We start from the raw sequence: 19,778 nt of genomic DNA on the forward strand, positions 1-19,778 counted from the left end.
GGAGCTGCAGAGGCGGTGCCTGCGGATGAGCAGTATAGACCACATAGAGCAGCCTGGCCCCTCTGCCTAGTGGCTGGACATGCAGCTTGAAGCCAGTGCAGGCAGGAATCCTGTCTTAGCCCTGCTGTGCGGCTGACCAGGAGCCGCCTGAGGTAAGCTCCTCCTGGCTGGAGCCTGCAGCCCGCACCCCCACCCCTTACTCCACCTGAGCCCCCTCCTGCACCCAAACTCCCTCCCAGAGCCCACACGCCAAACCTCCTGCTGCACCACAACCCCATCCCATCCATGGCCCCACTCCCCAGCTGGAGCTGCACCCCCTCCCGCACCCCAATCCCCAGCCCTGAGCCCACTCCAAATCCCCTACAGCCCCACAAAATCTAATAGCCCCAGGCCCACAGGAGAGTTAATCTGGACCTGCCCTCAGAGGCCCCATTTCACACTGGTGTGGGACAGCGAATCCATCCCAACCCCTTATACGCCTGTGACCTGAGGGGCACCCCACACACACTTGGTCTGTTAGTCTATAAAGTGCCACAGGAAAAACAACATCGCTTGCCTAAGTCATGCACACTTGGATGAGACCCTTTCCCGGCCCATATTTTGCACTGTCCCACATTGTTTTGCACTTTTTCAAACTGAGACTATCAGAACTGGTTATGAAATGAACTGACTCATTCCAGCTTCTCCCCTCTGATTTACGACAGCTCACTGGGACTTCAACCTAAAAAAACACCTGAGAAAATGCTACCGTACAGAGATGTATTACAAAGGCTGGGGCAAGGAAGCGCCTGCAGAGTTTAGATAAGAGACGGACCGAGGTTTAGGTAACAGGGTATTACGGAGGCGGGGGAGTTGCAGGCAGGATCCAGATGAGATTTGCTGGGCTACGAGCACTGCAGCAGCAGCGGAGAGAAAGCTGGTAACTTTCTGACCATCTAGGAGAGGAGCTGCCCCTGTGTCTTGTAGTGGGAGATGAGGAATGGGGGGGGGATGGGGGACTTAGAGACCTCCCCCTCCTCCTGCACTAATCCTGGGGGGCTTTGGGGGCTGCACCTCCCTCCTTTTATAGGGGCAGCTATGCTGGGGCACCCCAATCCTCCCCTCTTCCTGTGCTAAGCCTGGGGGGCTTTGGGGGCTGCACCTCCCCCCTTTTATAGGGGCAGCTGTGCTGGGGCACCCCAATCCTCCCCTCTTCCTGTGCTAATCGAGGGGGGCTTTGGGGGCTGCACCTCCCCCCTTTTATAGGGGCAGCTGTGCTGGGGCACCCCAATCCTCCCCTCTTCCTGTGCTAATCCTGGGGGGCTTTGGGGGCTGCACTTCCCCCCTTTTATAGGGGCAGCTGTGCTGGGGCACCCCAATCCTCCCCTCCTCTTGCACTGATGGGGGGAGCTTAGGGGGTGCACTTCCCCCTTTTATAGGGGCAGCTGTGCTGGGGCACCCCAATCCTCCCCTCTTCCTGTGCTAATCGGGGGCGGGCTCTGGAGGGGTGCACCTCTATTTCGGGGGGGGATGAAGCGGAGGAACCCTCGATCCCCTCCCACACTGATGGGAGGTGTCCTTAGGGTTTCATCCTCCGCTTTCTGAGTGAAGGCGGGGCGGGGCGGGCCTCGCAGATGGGGGGTGCTCTGAGGCGCTCGTGTTCCGGGCAGGATGCCTGGGTCCCACCGCCACCTCCCCCCCTAGCTTCTGCCTTCGGGGCGGTGGGGGGGTGGGCTGCTGCGTGAACCAGCGCGGACCCGAAAGAGGATTCCCAGGCCCGGCCGATGCCAAAATGGCGGCGAAATTCCTACGAGGAGACGTAGGGGACAGAATACAGCAGCCGAAGCGGAATAACACTGGAATAGATTGCCTAGGGAAGTTGTGGAATCTCCATCTCTGGAGATATTTAAGAGTAGGTTAGATAAATGTCTATTAGGGATGGTCTAGACAGTATTTGGTCCTGCCATGAGGGCAGGGGACTGGACTCGATGACGTCTCGAGGTCCCTTCCAGTCCTAGAGTCTATGAGTCTATGAGTGCTGCCTGGCACTGCGGCTGCGCACTGCAGAGTGAGGCGGGGGAGGCTGTATGGAGGGGGTGCATAGGGGCAGGGCTGAGCTGGGTGGGGTAGGGTGACCAAACAGCAAGTGTGAAAAATCAGGACAAGGGTGGGGGTAATAGGAGCCAATATAAGAAAAAGACCCCAAAATCGGGACTGTCCCTATAAAATCGGGACATCTGGTCACCCTAGGGTGGGGTGAGGTGTGGCTGGGTGACATGGAGAAGAGACAGTATCACCAACCCCAAGTGTCCAAAAATCACGCATCATCACAAGATTGGCATAAAACGAAGCAGTGATGTTTAAAAGTAATCCCGTCGGGTCTTTTTCCTAGCCTGGAGCTGCCCTCTCATCCCCGTCTCGAGTTTTTCTCACCGAGCACGGGGGCTAGACACTTTGAAGGTGGGGTGTTTGTTCGTTTGTTTTAATGAAAGCTGAGACAATCGCATATTTCAGGAGCTGGGGCAAGGAGAAAAATACCCAAATTCCTGCCCTGCTGCTGACAGCTCACATGGCCATGGTCAGGCAGCGGGAATGCTGTGATCACTGCCTAGCCCACTGGTCATAACTATCTGATAGGTACCTTGTGCTTCACCTCTTGCCTTGGCTTTAGGCTACGTCTACACTGCAGCTGGGAGGTGTGACTGCAGTTTGTGAAGCCGTACGAAGCTAGAATACTAGAGCTAGCTCCAGTAACGAGAGCCACATAGCCATGGTGGCAGGGACTGCACAAGCTCTGTTGGTCTCCTGTGTACGCGCACTCATGCTGCTAGCTCATGCCTCTGCCCCTGCCTTTCAGAGAGAGGACACGGAGATCATTCTGAGGGGGAACTTCAAATGGAAGAGCGTCTTAATGGCAATGAAAACGCAGAGGGAGGAGGAGAAAATTCTGTTCAGCAGCAACAGCAGCTGATGGAGCCTCTTAATTGTAATGGACACCTGGACAGAGGAGATGAACCAGGTAACTTAGGACTTTGTGCAGAGAAATTTACCAGTATAATTATACCATTATAGGTATATCTCCAATTATTTTTTTTTTAAACTATCTCCTAGAACTGGAAGGGCTTGTAAGGCCATTGAGTCCAGCCCCCTGCCTTCACTAGCAGGACCAAGTACTGATATTTCCCCCAGATTCTTAAATTGCCCCCTCAAGGATTGAATGCACAACCCTGGGTTTAGCAGGCCAATAGTCAAACCACTGAGCTACCCCTCCCCCCTAAATCACAGACTGTCAAGGTTGGAAGGGGCCTCAGGCAGTCACCTAGTTTGACCCCGCTGCTTAAGGCAGGACTGATTCCCAACTAAATCCCCAAAGGGCCCCCTCAAGGGTTGAGCTCACAACCCTGGGTTTAGCAGGCCAATGCTCAAACCACTGAGCTATCCCTCCCCCTACTGGTATAACTTCCTGTGTGAACACACCTATTCTAGAATAAATGTATCTTCATGGGGAGCTAGCCCAGTATAACCATAGTGGTGTAATATTACAGGCATGGCTTATACCAGTAAATTCTCCCGTGTGGACAAGCACCTTAAACCCTCACTCTCTACGAAATGGTTAGCAGGAGAGACAGAGGCTAAGGGCTTGGCCACATGGGAAAGTTATCCCCATATACGCTAAGTTGTGAATGTAAACAGATGTACCTACCCTGGTACAACCCCCATGTGGACTCTCTTATTCTGATCTGTGTGTATGCAACTCTCTAGTCCAGTTGTTCTCAACCTATTTACCATTGTGGGCTGCATCCCCTACTACCTGTATAGCCCTGGGATGTCACATGAGCTGCAGCTTGAGAACCACTTATCTGGTCAGTGTGTGTTACAGGCCTCCCTGTGCCAGATCCACAGAGGACTGGAATCTGTTCCAGTTATCACATTTCTTCCCAGATCTGGACCTTAGCATCTAAAATATGGGTGTTAGCATGAAAACCTCCAAGTTTAGTTTCCAGCTTGGACCTGGTAATTGCTGCCACCAGCCAGGAATTATACAGTGCCTAGCTCACTGTGGTCTCCCCAAAACCTTCCCTGGGGGACCCCAAGACTCAGATTCCTTGAGTCTCACAACAAAGGGGAATAAACCATTTCCCTTCCCCCTCCTCCCCTCCAGGTGTTCCCTCCCTGGGTTCCTGGAGAGATATACAGAAGCAAGCTCCGTGAATCTAAACAAAGGGATTCCACCCTCCCTTCTTCAAGTCCTTGAAACACAAGCACCGAGAGGTCTAACCTCTCTCCCCCCTCACCCAGAGGGTATGCAAAGTCAGGCTTAGTAAATCTAACACAAAGAGATTTTCCCCCTGACTTCTTCCTCCCACCAATTCCCTGGTGAGCTGCAGACTCAATTCCCTGGAGTCCCCACTAAAGAAAAACTCCAACAGGTCTTAAAAAGAAAGCTTTATATAAAAAGAGTGAAAAAAGGACATAAAAGGTCTCTGTATTAAGGTGACAATATACAGGGTCAATTGCTTAAAGGAAAAAAAATGAATAAACAGCCTTATCCAAAAAGAATACAATTCAAAACACTCCAGCAACTACACACATGTAAATACAAAAAAACAATATAAACCTATTGTCTTACTATCCTTGTACTAACAACTTGGAAACAGAAGCTTAGAAAGCCTGGAGATAGAAAAATCACTCTCAGAGCCGAGAGGGTCACCGAACCAAGACAAAGAACAAAGAAACTCACACCCAAAACTTCCCTCCACCCAGATTTGAAAAAGTCTTGTTTCCTGATTGGTCCTCTGGTCAGGTGTTTGGTTCCCTGTGTTAACCCTTTTACAGGTAAAAGAACATTAACCCATAGCTATCTGTTTATGACAGTTCCTGCCCCCACTATGCTAGTTTCGTTCAAGCTGCATCTGCTCATGCTTCCGGTGCTGGAGGGCTGTGGTTTGATTCCTGGTGTAATTGGCAAGATGGGGTTATCACCTGTAAAAAAAGCTTATGGTACCTTGATACCTGTATAAAAGTGTTCACACTAGGGAGGCTGTAGTGGCGTCGTTAAAGGAGTATAAATGTTGTAGTTAATGCCTTAGCTCCCAAGAGAAACAGCGTCCTGCACCCTATCCCAGATCTCTGATAATAGAACGAATCCCTACTTTATTGTTCTTTATATTACCACAGGACCTAGAGGTCCTGCTGAGATCAGGACCCCTGCCTGTTCTGGTAATGGTCATTGCCCAGCATGCGTACGGGGAGATTTTGTATTTCCTGACACCACCTGGCACAGAGTACACGTTACCGAGAGCTCGGGGTTGAAAGAACCCCGGGGAACACATGGACCTGGAGAACTTTGTGATTTAGATACAGAGACCTGGGAGTAAACAACTCAAAAAGCTAGGGCCTTGCTCCAGTGCTGTGGGTTGAGAGTAGGGAATGTGCTTCCCTAGAGAAACTGTGGGGACTTGTGGTTAAGGCACTGGATTAAAACTAAAGAGAATTGGGTTCAATTCATCTCTCTGACTTCCTTTGTAATGTTGGGCAAGTCACACAATATTTCTATGCCTCAGTTCCTCAACTGTAAAATGGGGAAAGTAAACCTTTCTTTGTGTGTCTTGTCTATTTAGATTGTAAGCCCTTTAGGGCAGGGACTGTTTCTCGCTGTGTCTGTGCAGCGCCTGGCACAATGGGGCCCTGATCTCAGCTGGGGCAGGAACTGTCTCTCGCTGTGTGTCTGTGCAGTGCCCGGCACAACGGGGCCTGATCTCAGCTGGGGCAGGGACTGTCACTGTGTGTCTATGCAGCGCCCGGCACAATGGGGCCCTGATCTCAGCTGGGGCAGGAACTGTCTCTCGCTGTGTGTCTGTGCAGTGCCCGGCACAACGGGGCCTGATCTCAGCTGGGGCAGGGACTGTCACTGTGTGTCTATGCAGCGCCCGGCACAATGGGGCCCTGATCTCAGCTGGGGCAGGAACTGTCTCTCCCTGTGTGTCTGTGGAGCGCCTGGCACAACGGGGCCCTGATCTCAGCTGTGGCAGGGACTGTCTCTCGCTGTGTGTCTGTGCAGCGCCCGGCACAACCAGGCCCTGATCTCAGCTGGGGCAGGGACTGTCTCTCGCTGTGTGTCTGTGCATCGCCCGGCACAACCAGGCCCTGATCTCAGCTGGGGCAGGGACTGTCTCTCACTGTGTGTCTGTGCAGCACCTGGCACAACCAGGCCCTGATCTCAGCTGCAGCAGGGACTGTCTCTCGCTGTGTGTCTGTGCAGCGCTCGGCACAACCGGGCCCTGATCTCAGTTGGAGTCTCTAGATGTTACTGGAAATCAACCACTGTTGTTTGCAATGTACTTGTAGCCATGTTGGTCCCAGGACATTACAGAGACAAGCCAGGGGAGGTGATATCTTTTATTGAACCAACTTCTGTTGCTGAGAGAGACAAACTTTTGAGCTTACACAGAATTGAAGAAGGTGTCTGTGTCGCTTGAATGCTGTCTCTTTCACCAGCAGAAATGGCTCCAATAAAAGCTGTTACCTCACGCTCCTTGTCTCACTGGAAATCAAATCATTTCTGTTATTATTTAGATAACACCGCTCCCTCAAGAGCACTAATGGTTTTTCTCTCCCTATTTTAGTTTATTCATGTAACTGCAAGTTCATGAAACGTGCTTTTGTAGCTGGAATCATCTTAGTTTTGGTCACTATCATCATTGTTCTGGCTGGTGAGTTCCCAGCCCTCAGTCTCTGTGCTTCGTGTTTTGCCTTGGAGCCATCGCAGTCACATATTCGCACCTCTCCAGCCTCCAACTTCCGGTCCTTCCTCTTACTACTTCATCACTGGCTCTTTAGATCAGCTCTTTAGTATTACCCATGGGGCACCATCCCTGTCCTTCCTCTACTGCAGTGAAAGGGTTGCATTTCATTGAAGGTTTTCAGCTAGTTTTACTGTGTAGCCCCCTTTTTCTGCCACACCAGGGGAGAAAAGAAATCTCCCCTTTTTCATTCTCTCCACCTTTTGTATAGACAGTTCCAGGAGCCTGTCAGAGGTTGGTCTCAGCCAGGACGCACCGCCTTGAAAAGTCAAGTGAGCGAAAGTGCGGCTGACTCTGATTCCCCTCTGTTTGTATTGATGGTACAGTCGACTGTCGGTCGTGCCAGCTCATTTGAGTCTCCGAGGTTGTGCTGAAGGCAGGCTCTGTAAAGTGGAACAGCCAGTTACCATTTCTGAGGGGCTTTCATGGGAGGGAGGATGGTCCAAGGATTAAGGCGCTGGCTTTGGGTGCAGAAACTTCCTGTGCGCCCTTTCCTGTCTGGGGATGGGGCACCTACGGAAAAAAAAAGTGGGTGCTCAGCATCTATCAGTAACCCCACAGATTGATGCCCACCCCCACCCCCAGTGCCTCCTACCTGTCAGCGGGCCCCGACGATCAGCTGTTCCCCCCCAGCGCCTCCCCCAATCAGCTGTTCAGTGGCATGTAGGAGGTGCTGGGGGGGGCAGGAAGAGACTGGGCAGGAAAAGGAGGGGTGGGGGCTTGGGAGAGGGGTGAAGTGGGGGCGGGGCCTGGGGCAGAGCGAGGGTCGAGCACATTCCCCCCTCCCCCCCTGGAAATGCAGGAAGTCGGTGCCTATGGTAGACAGGGGGACAGAGATTTACCATAAACAGGGTCTGGAATCGCTGTGACAATCAGTAACATGAAATGGCATCAAGGTGTCATGGGGCAACTGGTCCCTTTAAGGGGGGATGGGGCCAGCCCCACCAGTGCCATAGTTAATTAGTTGCTTCCTAGCCTGAGGGAGGGAGACTAAGGAGGGTCAAGTAAGAGCTTAATCACCTGGGCCTTATAAAGGGACTGAGAGCGGGAACACAGCGACCAGGCAGGCTCCCTTGGAAGGCCTTGAGGAAGGGTCTGTAAGGAAAAGGGCTGGAAATTGGGTGTAGGGGGTGAGCTGATGGGAAGTCCTGAGGTTCAGCAGGACATCTTCATTTGTTTGGGACTTCTTAGTTTGGACCCTTGGCAACCTGGAAGGGCATACGTTTGTCGTGGACTTGAACGGAGGGTGACGCTACATCTGCAGCACAGAGCAGTGGCTGGGAAGCTGAGGAGACCAACCTTGGAGGGGGAAACTGAGGCCCAGAGGAGCAGCAGCTGCACTATCCTTGGTTGAATGGGGGTCTCTGGTTCTGAGAACATTTATTGCCTCTTACCCCCCTCCTATACAGAGAGGGAGAGAATCTTTGACCCTGTTTGACTTTCTCATTTTCACTAGTTAACCCACCTTTGGCTCGTTCTGATCCTCCGGCCGCTGCCCGCTGCTGCCCGGACGGCTGGGTCGGGTACGGAAGGAAATGCTACTACTTCTCCGAGGCTGAAGGGGACTGGAACAACAGCCAGAGCAACTGCTCCTCCTTCAGTGCCTCCCTGGCTGAGATCGACACCCCTCAGGAAATGGTGAGAGACCCTTTCAGACTTTAGAGCAGTGGTCCCCAATCTTTTGAGGGTTGTGCCTATCATAACCTTAGTCCCAGATTTGGACCTTAGCATCCAAAATATGGGGGTTAGCATGAAAACCTCCAAGCTTAGTTACCAGCTTGGACCTGGTACTTGCTGCCACCACCCAAAAAATTAGAGTGTTTTGGGGCACTCTGGTCCCCCTGAAAAACCTTCCCTGGGGACCCCAAGACCCAAATCCCTTGAGTCTCACAACAAAGGGAAATAATCCTTTTTCCCTTCCCCCCTCTCTGTTCCCAGTCCTGGAAACAAAAGTACTTTCCTATTCCCCCAGAGGGAATGCAAAATCAGGCTAGCAATCCAACACACAGATCTCCCCTGATTTCTTCCTCCCACCAATTCCCTGGTGAGTACAGACTCAATTTCCCTGAAGTAAAGAAAAACTCCAACAGGTCTTAAAAGAAAGCTTTATATAAAAAGAAAGAAAAATACATACAAATGGGCTCTCTGTATTAAGATGATACAATACAGGGTCAATTGCTTAAAAGAATATTGAATAAACAGCCTTATTCAAAAAGAATACAAATCAAAGCACTCCAGCACTTATATTCATGCAAATACCAAAGAAAAGAAACCATATAACTTACTATCTGATCTCTTTGTCCTTACACTTAGAAACAGAAGACTAGAAAGTAGAAACTGCTTCTCCAAAGCTCAGAGAAAGCAGGCAGACAGACAAAAGACACAGACACTAAATTCCCTCCCCCCAAAGTTGAAAAAATCCGGTTTCCTGATTGGTCCTCTGGTCAGGTGCTTCAGGTGAAAGAGACATTAACCCTTAGCTATCTGTTTATGACACGCCCCCCAAATTGCAGACAGTGGGAAAGCTCACTGGCGGCGATTTCCTTCTAGAACTTTAAAATAAACAGATTACTACAACACATGCACCTTTACATATACTACTAAGTATATAAGTAACAGACTTCTACATTTTAAGAACACTTTTTAACTACTGAATTCTGGGAAACTCTCACGGGAGAGTGCATCAGCAACTTTGTTAGAAGCTCCTGTGATGTGCTGAATTTCAAAATCAAAATCTTGGAGAGCTAAACTCCAACGAAGAAGTTTCTTGTTGTTCCCCTTGGCAGTATGAAGCCACTTTAGTGCAGCATGGTCAGTTTGTAGTTGGAACCGCCGTCCCCAAACATATGGGCGTAGCTTTTCCAGGGCATACACAATGGCATAGCATTCCTTTTCACTGACTGACCAGTGACTTTCCCTCTCAGACAGTTTCTTGCTGAGAAACACGACAGGATGGAAGTTGTGATCTGTTGCTTCCTGCATGAGCACTGCTCCTATACCACGCTCAGATGCATCTGTGGTTACTAGGAATGGCTTGTCAAAGTCCGGGGCCCTGAGCACAGGGTCAGACATGAGCATCGCCTTAAGCTGGGTAAAGGCCTTTTGACACTTGTCAGTCCACTTAACGGCATTTGGCTGGGTCTTTTTGGTCAGGTCGGTCAATGGGGCAGCGATTTGGCTGTAGTGTGGTACAAATCGCCTGTAGTAGCTGGCCAAGCCTAAGAAGGATTGGACCTGCTTCTTGGACCGTGGGACAGGCCACTTTTGGATAGCATCCACCTTGGCCTGTAGGGGGTTTATGGTTCCTCGACCCACCTGGTGCCCCAGGTAAGTCACTCTGTTTTGGCCTATTTGACACTTTTTGGCCTTAACAGTTAGTCCTGCCTGCCTGATGCGCTTAAAGATCTTTTCCAGGTGTAGTAGGTGTTCGGGCCAGGAGTCTGAAAAAATGGCCACATCATCGAGGTAGGCAACTGCAAATTCTCCCAGTCCAGCTAGTAGACCATCTACCAGCCTCTGGAAGGTGGCGGGTGCATTTCGAAGGCCGAAAGGAAGGACATTGAATTCATACACCCCCGCATGGGTGACGAATGCTGACCTCTCCTTGGCAGGTTCATCTAGCGGTACTTGCCAGTACCCCTTGGTTAAGTCTATTGTAGAGATGAACTGGGCACGTCCCAACTTTTCCAATAGCTCATCGGTACGTGGCATTGGATAGTTGTCCGGACGAGTTACAGCATTTAGCTTACGGTAGTCCACGCAAAAGCGTATTTCCCCATCTGGTTTGGGTACCAGAACCACTGGAGATGCCCATGCACTGGTAGATGGGCGGATTATACCCATCTGTAGCATGTTCTGGATCTCCCGTTCTATAGCAGCTTGGGCATGAGGAGACACTCGGTAGGGTGGGGTTCTGATTGGGTGAGCATTACCTGTATCAATGGAGTGGTATGCCCGTTCAGTCCGTCCTGGGGTGGCTGAGAACAATGGGGCGAAGCTAGTGCACAGCTCCTTGATTTGTTGCCGCTGCAGACGTTCCAGGGTGGTTGAGAGGTTCACCTCTTCCACGCCACCGTCTTTTTTTCCGTCGTAGTAGACCCAGTCAGGCCACTCAGCATCATCTCCCTGGACTGTAAACTGACAAACCTGTAAGTCTCTGGAATAGAAAGGCTTGAGAGAATTAACATGGTACACTTTAGGCTTTAGTGAGGAATTGGGAAATGCTATGAGGTAGTTTACAGCTCCCAGGCGCTCTTGGACCGTGAATGGCCCTTCCCATGATGCTTCCATCTTATGGGCCTGTTGCGCCTTCAAGACCATAACCTGGTCTCCTACCTTGAAGGAACGTTCTCTGGCATGTCTGTCATACCAGGCCTTTTGCTATTCCTGAGCATTCTTTAGGTTCTCTCTAGCAAGGGCTAAAGAGTGTCGGAGGGTGCTTTGTAGGTTGCTTACAAAGTCCAGAATGTTAGTTCCTGGAGAAGGCGTAAACCCCTCCCATTGCTGCTTCACCAACTGTAATGGCCCCTTAACCTCGTGACCATACACAAGTTCAAATGGTGAAAACCCTAAACTGGGATGTGGTACAGCCCTGTAGGCAAACAGCAACTGCTGCAACACTAGGTCCCAATTATTGGAGAATTCGTTGATGAATTTTCGTATCATGGCCCCCAAAGTTCCATTGAACCTTTCCACCAGGCCATTGGTTTGATGGTGGTACGGGGTGGCAACCAAGTGATTCACCCCATGAGTTTCCCACAGTTTTTCCATGGTCCCTGCCAGGAAATTAGACCCTGAATCTGTAAGGATGTCGGAGGGCCAGCCTACCCTGGCAAAGATGTCTGTTAGGGCCAGGCACACAGTGTTAGCCCTGGTGTTGCCTAGAGCTACTGCTTCTGGCCATCGGGTAGCAAAGTCCACTAAAGTCAGTACGTACTGCTTTCCTCTGGGCGTCTTTTTTGGGAAAGGGCCCAGAATATCCACAGCTACTCGCTGAAATGGGACCTCAATTATGGGGAGTGGCTGGAGAGGGGCCTTGACCTGGTCTTGAGGCTTTCCCACTCTTTGGCATACCTCACAAGACCGGACATACTTGGCAACGTCATTGCCCATCCCCTCCCAGTGGAAGGACTTCCCCAACCGGTCTTTGGTTCTGTTCACCCCAGCATGGCCACTGGGATGATCATGGGCTAAGTTTAAGAGCTTCCCCCGGTACTTAGTTGGAACCACCAACTGTTTTTTGCGGCTGCCATTCTTCCCGGTGTCCACCAGAAAGAATTTCCTTGTATAAAAGTCCTTGGTCTATAACAAACCGGGATCGATTAGAAGAGCTGAGAGGCGGTGGGGTGCTCCGTGCCGCCGCCCACGCTTTCTGAAGGCTGTCATCTGCTTCCTGCTCAGTCTGGAACTGTTCCCTTGAGGCTGGGGTCACCAGTTCTTCCTCAGACTGTGGACTTGGGCTTGGTCCCTCTGGAAGCGATGTAGGTGATGGGGTTGTTTCCGTTGCTGGTGAACCGCTCTCCGCTGGTGCACCTGAGGGTATTTCAGGCTCTGGCTGAGCCTTTTGGGTATGGCTGTCTGTTGCTTCTGCCAGTTGTGGCTCGCTGGCGCCTACTGGCGTTGAGTTTGAAGACGGGTTTGCAATGGCTGGTGCTGGTTGCTGTTCCAGTTCCGGGCCTGGGACTGGAGGTGCTGTGGCTGTTTCAGTGGTTGGCATGGAATCTGGATCCACTACCTCTGTCTGGGTCTCTGGTAACACAGACGGGGCCTCTGTGGACGGTTCAGGAACAGGAATGGGTCTGGAAGCTTGCCTGGTTTGGCTACGTGTAACCATTCCCACTCTCTTGGCCCGCCTCACCTGGTTGGCCAAGTCTTCCCCCAGTAGCATGGGGATAGGATAATTATCATAGACTGCAAAAGTCCACATTCCTGACCAGCCTTTGTACTGGACAGGCAGTTGAGCTGTAGGCAAGTCTACAGCTTGTGACATGAAGGGGTAAATTGTAACTTTGGCCTTTGGGTTGATGAATTTGGGGTCTATGAAGGATTGGTGGATAGCTGACACTTGTGCCCCCGTGTCTCTCCACGCAGTAACCTTCTTTCCGCCCACTCTCAAATTTTCCCTTCGCTCCAAGGGTATTTGAGAGGCATCCGGGCCTGGGGATCTTTGGGGTGATGGTGGTGTAATGAATTGCACTCGCATGGTGTTCTTGGGACAGTTGGCCTTGATATGTCCCAGTTCATTACACTTAAAGCATCTTCCATCTGATGGGTCACTGGGCCGAGGTGAGTTACTGGAGACTGGTGAGGTTGAAGGGTAGGGTATCTGTGGCTTTACTTGGGGGGTATGTGGGGTCTTTGGCTGTCCTCGGTTGTAGGGTTTATGGTCTGTGTGCCCCCTGGGGTAATCGTTCCCCTTGACAGTAGCTTTCTTGCTTTCTGCCAGTTCCATCCATTTGGCTCCAATCTCCCCCGCCTCAGCGATATCTTTGGGATTTCCATCTTGTATGTACCGTGTGATGTCTTCAGGAACACCATCCAAGAACTGCTCCATTTGTATGAGGAGGTGCAGTTCTTCCAAGGTTTGAACGTTGTTTCCTGTTATCCAGGCCTCATAGTTTTTTGCAATGTAGTAGGCGTGTTTGGGAAATGACACCTCTGGTTTCCACTTTTGGGTTCTGAAGCGCCGACGGGCATGATCTGGGGTTATCCCCATTCTGTATCTGGCCTTGGTTTGAAAAAGTTTATAGTCATTCATTTGCTGCTTAGGCATTTCAGCTGCCACCTCTGCTAAAGGTCCACTGAGCTGTGACCTCAATTCTACCATGTACTGGTCTTCGGGAATGCTGTACCCAAGACAGGCTCTTTCAAAATTTTCCAAGAAGGCCTCGGTGTCATCACCTGCCTTGTAGGTGGGAAATTTCCTGTGCTGTGGAGCAATAATTGGCGCCGGGTTGTTAGGGTTGGCTGGCACATGCAGCCCAGCTTTGGCCAACTCCAGTTCATGTTTTCTCTGTTTTTCCTTCTCTTCATTCTCTTTTTGTTGTTTTTCCATGTCTTTTTGTTGTTTTTCCATTTCTTTTTGGTGTTTTTCCATGTCTCGGCGGTGGGCCGCCTCTTCTTCTGCTTGTTTCCTTCGGTAGGCCACCTCTTCTTCTTCTAGTTTTCTTTTGTGTGCTGCCTCTTGGGCTGTCTGTTCTCTTTGGAAGGCTGCCAGTTTGATGCTTTCTTCCTTTTCTTTCATCTCCGTCTCTTTTTGTTTTATTTCCAGTTGTCACCTGTGTTCAGCTTCTTTGATTTGTTCTTTGGCCTCAATTTTTGCCTTAGAAGTCATGATTCCTGTTTTCTTGTGTTGGGGTGCCCTCCGGTGTTTATCTTCTGAACTGCAGGTTCTCTGTTGCCTCCTGAAGTCTGCCTAGCAACAGTGCCTTTAGCTAATCTTCAATGTTAAGTAAACCTGAAAAACCACTTTATTTGCATTTATATAGTGCTGGTACTTGCCTCCTAATGGGAGGGCTATTGCATGACAAAAGACCCTTAACAGTCTGGTAATGGCTTCTTGCTTAACATGCAAGCCACAAACTGCCAGAGAGAGCAGAAAAAAAAATTCTCTCTAGTTCCCTTTTAAAACCAAACTGTTTCTCTCTGCTAAAAAGCCCTTAGCAGAGAAAAGAAAAATATAATATTCCTACTGGCTTCTGGATTCTGTCTAGATCCCACCGCTGCCACACCATATCATAACCTTAGTCCCAGATTTGGACCTTAGCGTCCAAAATATGGGGGTTAGCATGAAAACCTCCAAGCTTAGTTACCAGCTTGGACCTGGTACTTGCTGCCACCACCCAAAAAATTAGAGTGTTTTGGGGCACTCTGGTCCCCCTGAAAAACCTTCCCTGGGGACCCCAAGACCCAAATCCCTTGAGTCTCACAACAAAGGGAAATAATCCTTTTTCCCTTCCCCCCTCTCTGTTCCCAGTCCTGGAAACAAAAGTACTTTCCTATTCCCCCAGAGGGAATGCAAAATCAGGCTAGCAATCCAACACACAGATCTCCCCTGATTTCTTCCTCCCACCAATTCCCTGGTGACTCAATTTCCCTGAAGTAAAGAAAAACTCCAACAGGTCTTAAAAGAAAGCTTTATATAAAAAGAAAGCTTTATATAAAAAGAAAGAAAAATACATACAAATGGGCTCTCTGTATTAAGATGATACAATACAGGGTCAATTGCTTAAAAGAATATTGAATAAACAGCCTTATTCAAAAAGAATACAAATCAAAGCACTCCAGCACTTATATTCATGCAAATACCAAAGAAAAGAAACCATATAACTTACTATCTGATCTCTTTGTCCTTACACTTAGAAACAGAAGACTAGAAAGTAGAAACTGCTTCTCCAAAGCTCAGAGAAAGCAGGCAGACAGACAAAAGACACAGACACTAAATTCCCTCCACCCAAAGTTGAAAAAATCTGGTTTCCTGATTGGTCCTCTGGTCAGGTGCTTCAGGTGAAAGAGACATTAACCCTTAGCTATCTGTTTATGACAGTGCCCCCGCCCCTTACTTCTGATCGTGCTCTCCTCTCACCACCCCCAGAGGTGGAGGTTCGTAGAGGTGAGTTTGATCACCCCCATAGCTCCCCAGCCCAGCTCCTAGCTGCTAGTCCCGGGTGGGCTGGGGAGGGACAGGACTTGCTTTTCCCCTACACAGCTGCTTGCAGACAAGAGTTGACGGGGGAGATCAGACCTATCTCTGGGTGCCTCCCCCGGCTGCAGGGCACTCCCAGCAGCACAGGAGAGATCAGATCCACCTCCAGCTCTGGCAACCTCTTAGGGCTGCAGGAAGCCCTGGAGCTTCCACCCACGCCTGGAGGAGGTACCCAGAGGGAATCTGATCTCCCCTGAGAGCCTCTGTGCAAGGGAGGAATAAGTCCTGTCCCTCCCCATCCCGGAGACTAGCAGCTAGAGATGGGGACACGGTAGTAGCCCCCGGCCCTGCCCCTCCCCTCACATAGCTAGATTTCACAGGGGAGGTCTGATTTCACGGTCCGTGATGTGTTTTTCACAGCCGTGATTTTGGTAAGGCCCCAGCCGTAACCTTAATGAGGAGGCTTTGCTGTCGCTGACAGCTAGAACAGCGCTGCAGACTGCACTAGGCCCCATCAGCAGCACAGAGAGACTCGCATGCAGGTTGTGGTGAATAATATCTTTCACTTCCGCTTTTGGAAAGGCTTTCATTAAGCGCCATAAAGACCTCTCTGAGCACTGGATCGGCCTCCGGAGGGAACCGGGCCAGGTCTGGAAATGGACCAACGGCACCGAATTCAATCACTGGTGAGTTCTCTTTCTTGTTAATGGGTGGGGGAGGGGGCTATCAGGGAAATTGGCTTAGCCACAAATGTGACTCCCAGCTGATGGGGCTGAGGCCAGGGATCACAAGAGAGGATCCGGTGATTTGCAGGCTTAGTTTAAAGGCCAGCAACTGCTCCGCTGAGAACTGCAGGGAGCAGGTAGGTGCTTGCTGGAGACAGGGCCTGGTTTAGTTCTTTGCTTGATGTTGAACTGTTTTGAGTAGTAAAACATATCCCTGAGGAAATGGAGAGAACTGCTGTTGTGATAGCTCTGAGACAAGCCTTAATAGCATAGCTCAGCTGATTACAGCTGGGCTTAACCCAACCCTACTTAAGGGTATGGCTACACTTGCCGCTGTACAGTGCTGGGAGTTAAACCTGTCTTCGTACAGCTGAGTAGGAAAAGCGCTGCAGTCTGTCCACACTGACAGCTGCTAGTGCCCTGTCATGGCCACATTTGCAGCATCTGCAGCGGGCATTGAGAGTGGTGCATTATGGGCAGCTATCCCAGCGTTCAAGCTGCAAGGTGCTTTTCAAAAGAGGGGGGTGGAGTGTGACAGGGAGCGTGGGGGAGAGAGAGAGAGTGGATTTTTGGAGCTGACTCTGTGTCAGCAGCTGCCTTGCAAGTTCTGACCCGTTCGCTGAAAGCAAATAGCCCTCTTTGTTTTTTTCCTCACAGACCAGATAAGCAGCCACTCCACAATGGACCTCCACCCCCTCCCTCCCCCTCTCCTCAAGCAAACACTAGCTGTGGGCATTCCAAAGGGAGCTCCCTGCCTCTGCTCCTTCACAGCAAACAGTAGCTAGGTTTGTTTTTTAGATAAGCAGCTCCCGGAGCCTGGAGCTGACAACAAAACAAACAGAGGCATCACAACAAAACAAAGAGTTATCTTTACTTAAAAGCATTATGGGAAGGTTCCAGAGGTCAGTTACAGCGTAGTAAGATTATTCCCTGTTTATACTGGCACCCCAGCGCTGCAGCAGCAGCTATACTCTTTATTCGTCTCGTCCAGGTGGAGTATAGACAGCGCTGTATCCAGGGAGATATAGCGCTGTATGTGCCTTGCCAGTGTGGACAGGGAGTGAGTTACAGCGCTGTAAAGCCACCACCAGCGCTGTAACTCTCAGGAGTAGCCAAGGCCTAGGCTGTTTTCAACATCCACACGTAACTGTTTTGCTGCTGACCATTTTAACAGAAGCAACAAGACAGCAGACTTCCCCATCGCCACTGGATGAGGTCCCAGATCCTGGGGCAGATAGTTGCTATCAAGGGTTGCTGGCGCTGTAAAAGAAAAATTCAACCCCCTTCCCCAAATGTAGTCCTCTCCTTCATGTCCCCAAAATGGGGAGAGAGAAAGGTGATGCACCCCCTCCCGGTGACAAACGTTTCAGCTGCTCGCTGGGTCCCAAAACCCAGTATTTTCCTACATGAGAAAAGCCCCAGCTGTCCCTACCCTAGCTGCTTCCCAGTTTCCCTTGGCAACTTCTGTGATGCAGTTATGTTTGGAACTTTGCACCAAAATTGTGCATCACAGTGAAATTTAAAAATTGGAGAGCAGCGTTGAATGTGAACCATAACCAGGGATGTTGGACTAACTGGACTATACAAAAGTGAAAGTGGACGGTGTACATAACGTAGAGGCCCTAGCCGCTTGCTTTCTGTCTGCTGTGCTGCATAGAATACGAAGCCTTGACTTTAATTCTGTGGTGCTTGCAATGCAGGTTCAAAGTCAGAGCACAGGGTGAGTGCGCGTATCTGAACGATGAAGCCGTTACCTCTTCTTGGTGCGACACGGTGCGATACTGGATCTGCAGCAAGCCTGCCGGACTTACACTGAGAGAGGAGAAAGGAGCGCAGGGGCAAGCGGAGATGTCAGAGCTCAGCTCATAGACTCATAGACTCTAGGACTGGAAGGGACCTCGAGAGGTCATCAAGTCCAGTCCCCTGCCCTCATGGCAGGACCAAATACTGTCTAGACCATCCCTAATAGACATTTATCTAACCTATTCTTAAATATCTCCAGAGATGGAGATTCCACAACTTCCCTAGGCAATCTATTCCAGTGTTTAACTACCCTGACAGTTAGGAACTTTTTCCTGATGACCAACCTAAATCTCCCTTGCTGCAGTTTAAGCCCATTGCTTCTTGTTCTATCATTGGAGGCTAAGGTGAACAAGTTTTCTCCCTCCTTCTGATGACACCCTTTTAGATACCTGAAAACTGCTATCATGTCCCCTCTCAGTCTTCTCTTTTCCAAACTAAACAAACCCAATTCCTTCAGCCTTCCTTCATAGGTCATGTTCTCAAGACCTTTAATTATTCTCGTTGCTCTTCTTTGGACCCTCTCCAGTTTCTCCACATCTTTCTTGAAATGCGGTGCCCAGAACTGGACACAATACTCCAGTTGAGGCCTAACCAGCGCAGGGTAAAGCGGAAGAATGACTTCTCGTGTCTTGTTTACAACACACTTGTTAATGCATCCCAGAATCACATTTGCTTTTTTTGCAACAGTATCACACTGTTGACTCATATTAAGCTTGTGGTCCACTATGACCCCTAGATCTCTTTCTGCCATACTCCTTCCTAGACAGTCTCCTCCCATTCTGTATGTGTGAAACTGATTGTTCCTTCCTAAGTGGAGCACTTTGCATTTATCTTTATTGAACTTCATCCTGTTTACCTCAGACCATTTCTCCAATTTGTCCAGATCATTTTGAATTTTGACCCTGTCCTCCAAAGCAGTTGCAATCCCTCCCAGTTTGGTATCGTCCGCAAACTTAATAAGCGTACTTTCTATGCCAACATCTAAATCGTTGATGAAGATATTGAACAGAGCTGGTCCCAAAACAGACCCCTGCGGAACCCCACTCGTTATACCTTTCCAGCAGGATTGGGAGCCATTAATAACTACTCTCTGAGTACGGTTATCCAACCAGTTATGCACCCACCTTATAGTAGCCCCATCTAAATTGTACTTTCCTAGTTTATCTATAAGAATATCATGTGAGACCGTATCAAATGCCTTACTAAAGTCTAGGTATATCACATCCACCACTTCTCCCTTATCCACAAGGCTCGTTATCCTATCAAAGAATGCTATCAGATTAGTTTGACACGATTTGTTCTTTACAAATCCATGCTGGCTATTCCCTATCACCTTACCACCTTCCAAGTGTTTGCAGATGATTTCTTTAATTATCTGCTCCATTATCTTCCCTGGCACAGAAGTTAAATTAACTGGTCTGTAGTTTCCTGGGTTGTTTTTATTTCCCTTTTTATAGATGGACACTATATTTGCCCCCTTCCAGTCTTCTGGAATCTCCCCCGTCTCCCATGATTTCCCAAAGATAATAGCTAGAGGCTCAGATACCTCCTCTATTAACTCCTTGAGTATTCTAGGATGCATTTCATCAGGCCCTGGTGACTTGCAGGCATCTAACTTTTCTAAGTGATTTTTTACTTGCTCTTTTTTTATTTTATCTTCTAAACCTACCCTCTTCCCGTAAGCATTCACTATACTAGATATTCCTTCAGACTTCTCAGTGAAGACCGAGACAAAGAAGTCATTAAGCATCTCTGCCATTTCCAAGTCTCCCGTTACTGTTTCCCCCTCGTCACTGAGCAGTGGGCCTATCCTGTCCTTGGTCT

General features: G+C 49.7%; 1 protein-coding gene across 1 annotated transcript; it reads left to right on the top strand.

Annotated features, from left to right (window-relative positions):
- The first annotated feature begins 2,869 nt into the window (after positions 1–2,869).
- On the top strand, positions 2,870–18,127 carry LOC127032325 (C-type lectin domain family 2 member D-like). The gene is made up of 5 exons (XM_050919536.1): positions 2,870–2,998; positions 6,606–6,692; positions 8,239–8,420; positions 16,009–16,112; positions 17,852–18,127. The coding sequence occupies exons 1-5, from the start codon at positions 2,875–2,877 to the stop codon at positions 18,018–18,020; spliced, it is 666 nt and encodes a 221-aa protein (XP_050775493.1). The 5' UTR covers positions 2,870–2,874; the 3' UTR covers positions 18,021–18,127.
- The last annotated feature ends 1,651 nt before the right edge of the window (positions 18,128–19,778 follow it).

The sequence above is a fragment of the Gopherus flavomarginatus genome, chromosome 12 (assembly GCF_025201925.1).
Source record: "Gopherus flavomarginatus isolate rGopFla2 chromosome 12, rGopFla2.mat.asm, whole genome shotgun sequence".
Classification (NCBI taxonomy): Eukaryota; Metazoa; Chordata; order Testudines; family Testudinidae; genus Gopherus; species Gopherus flavomarginatus.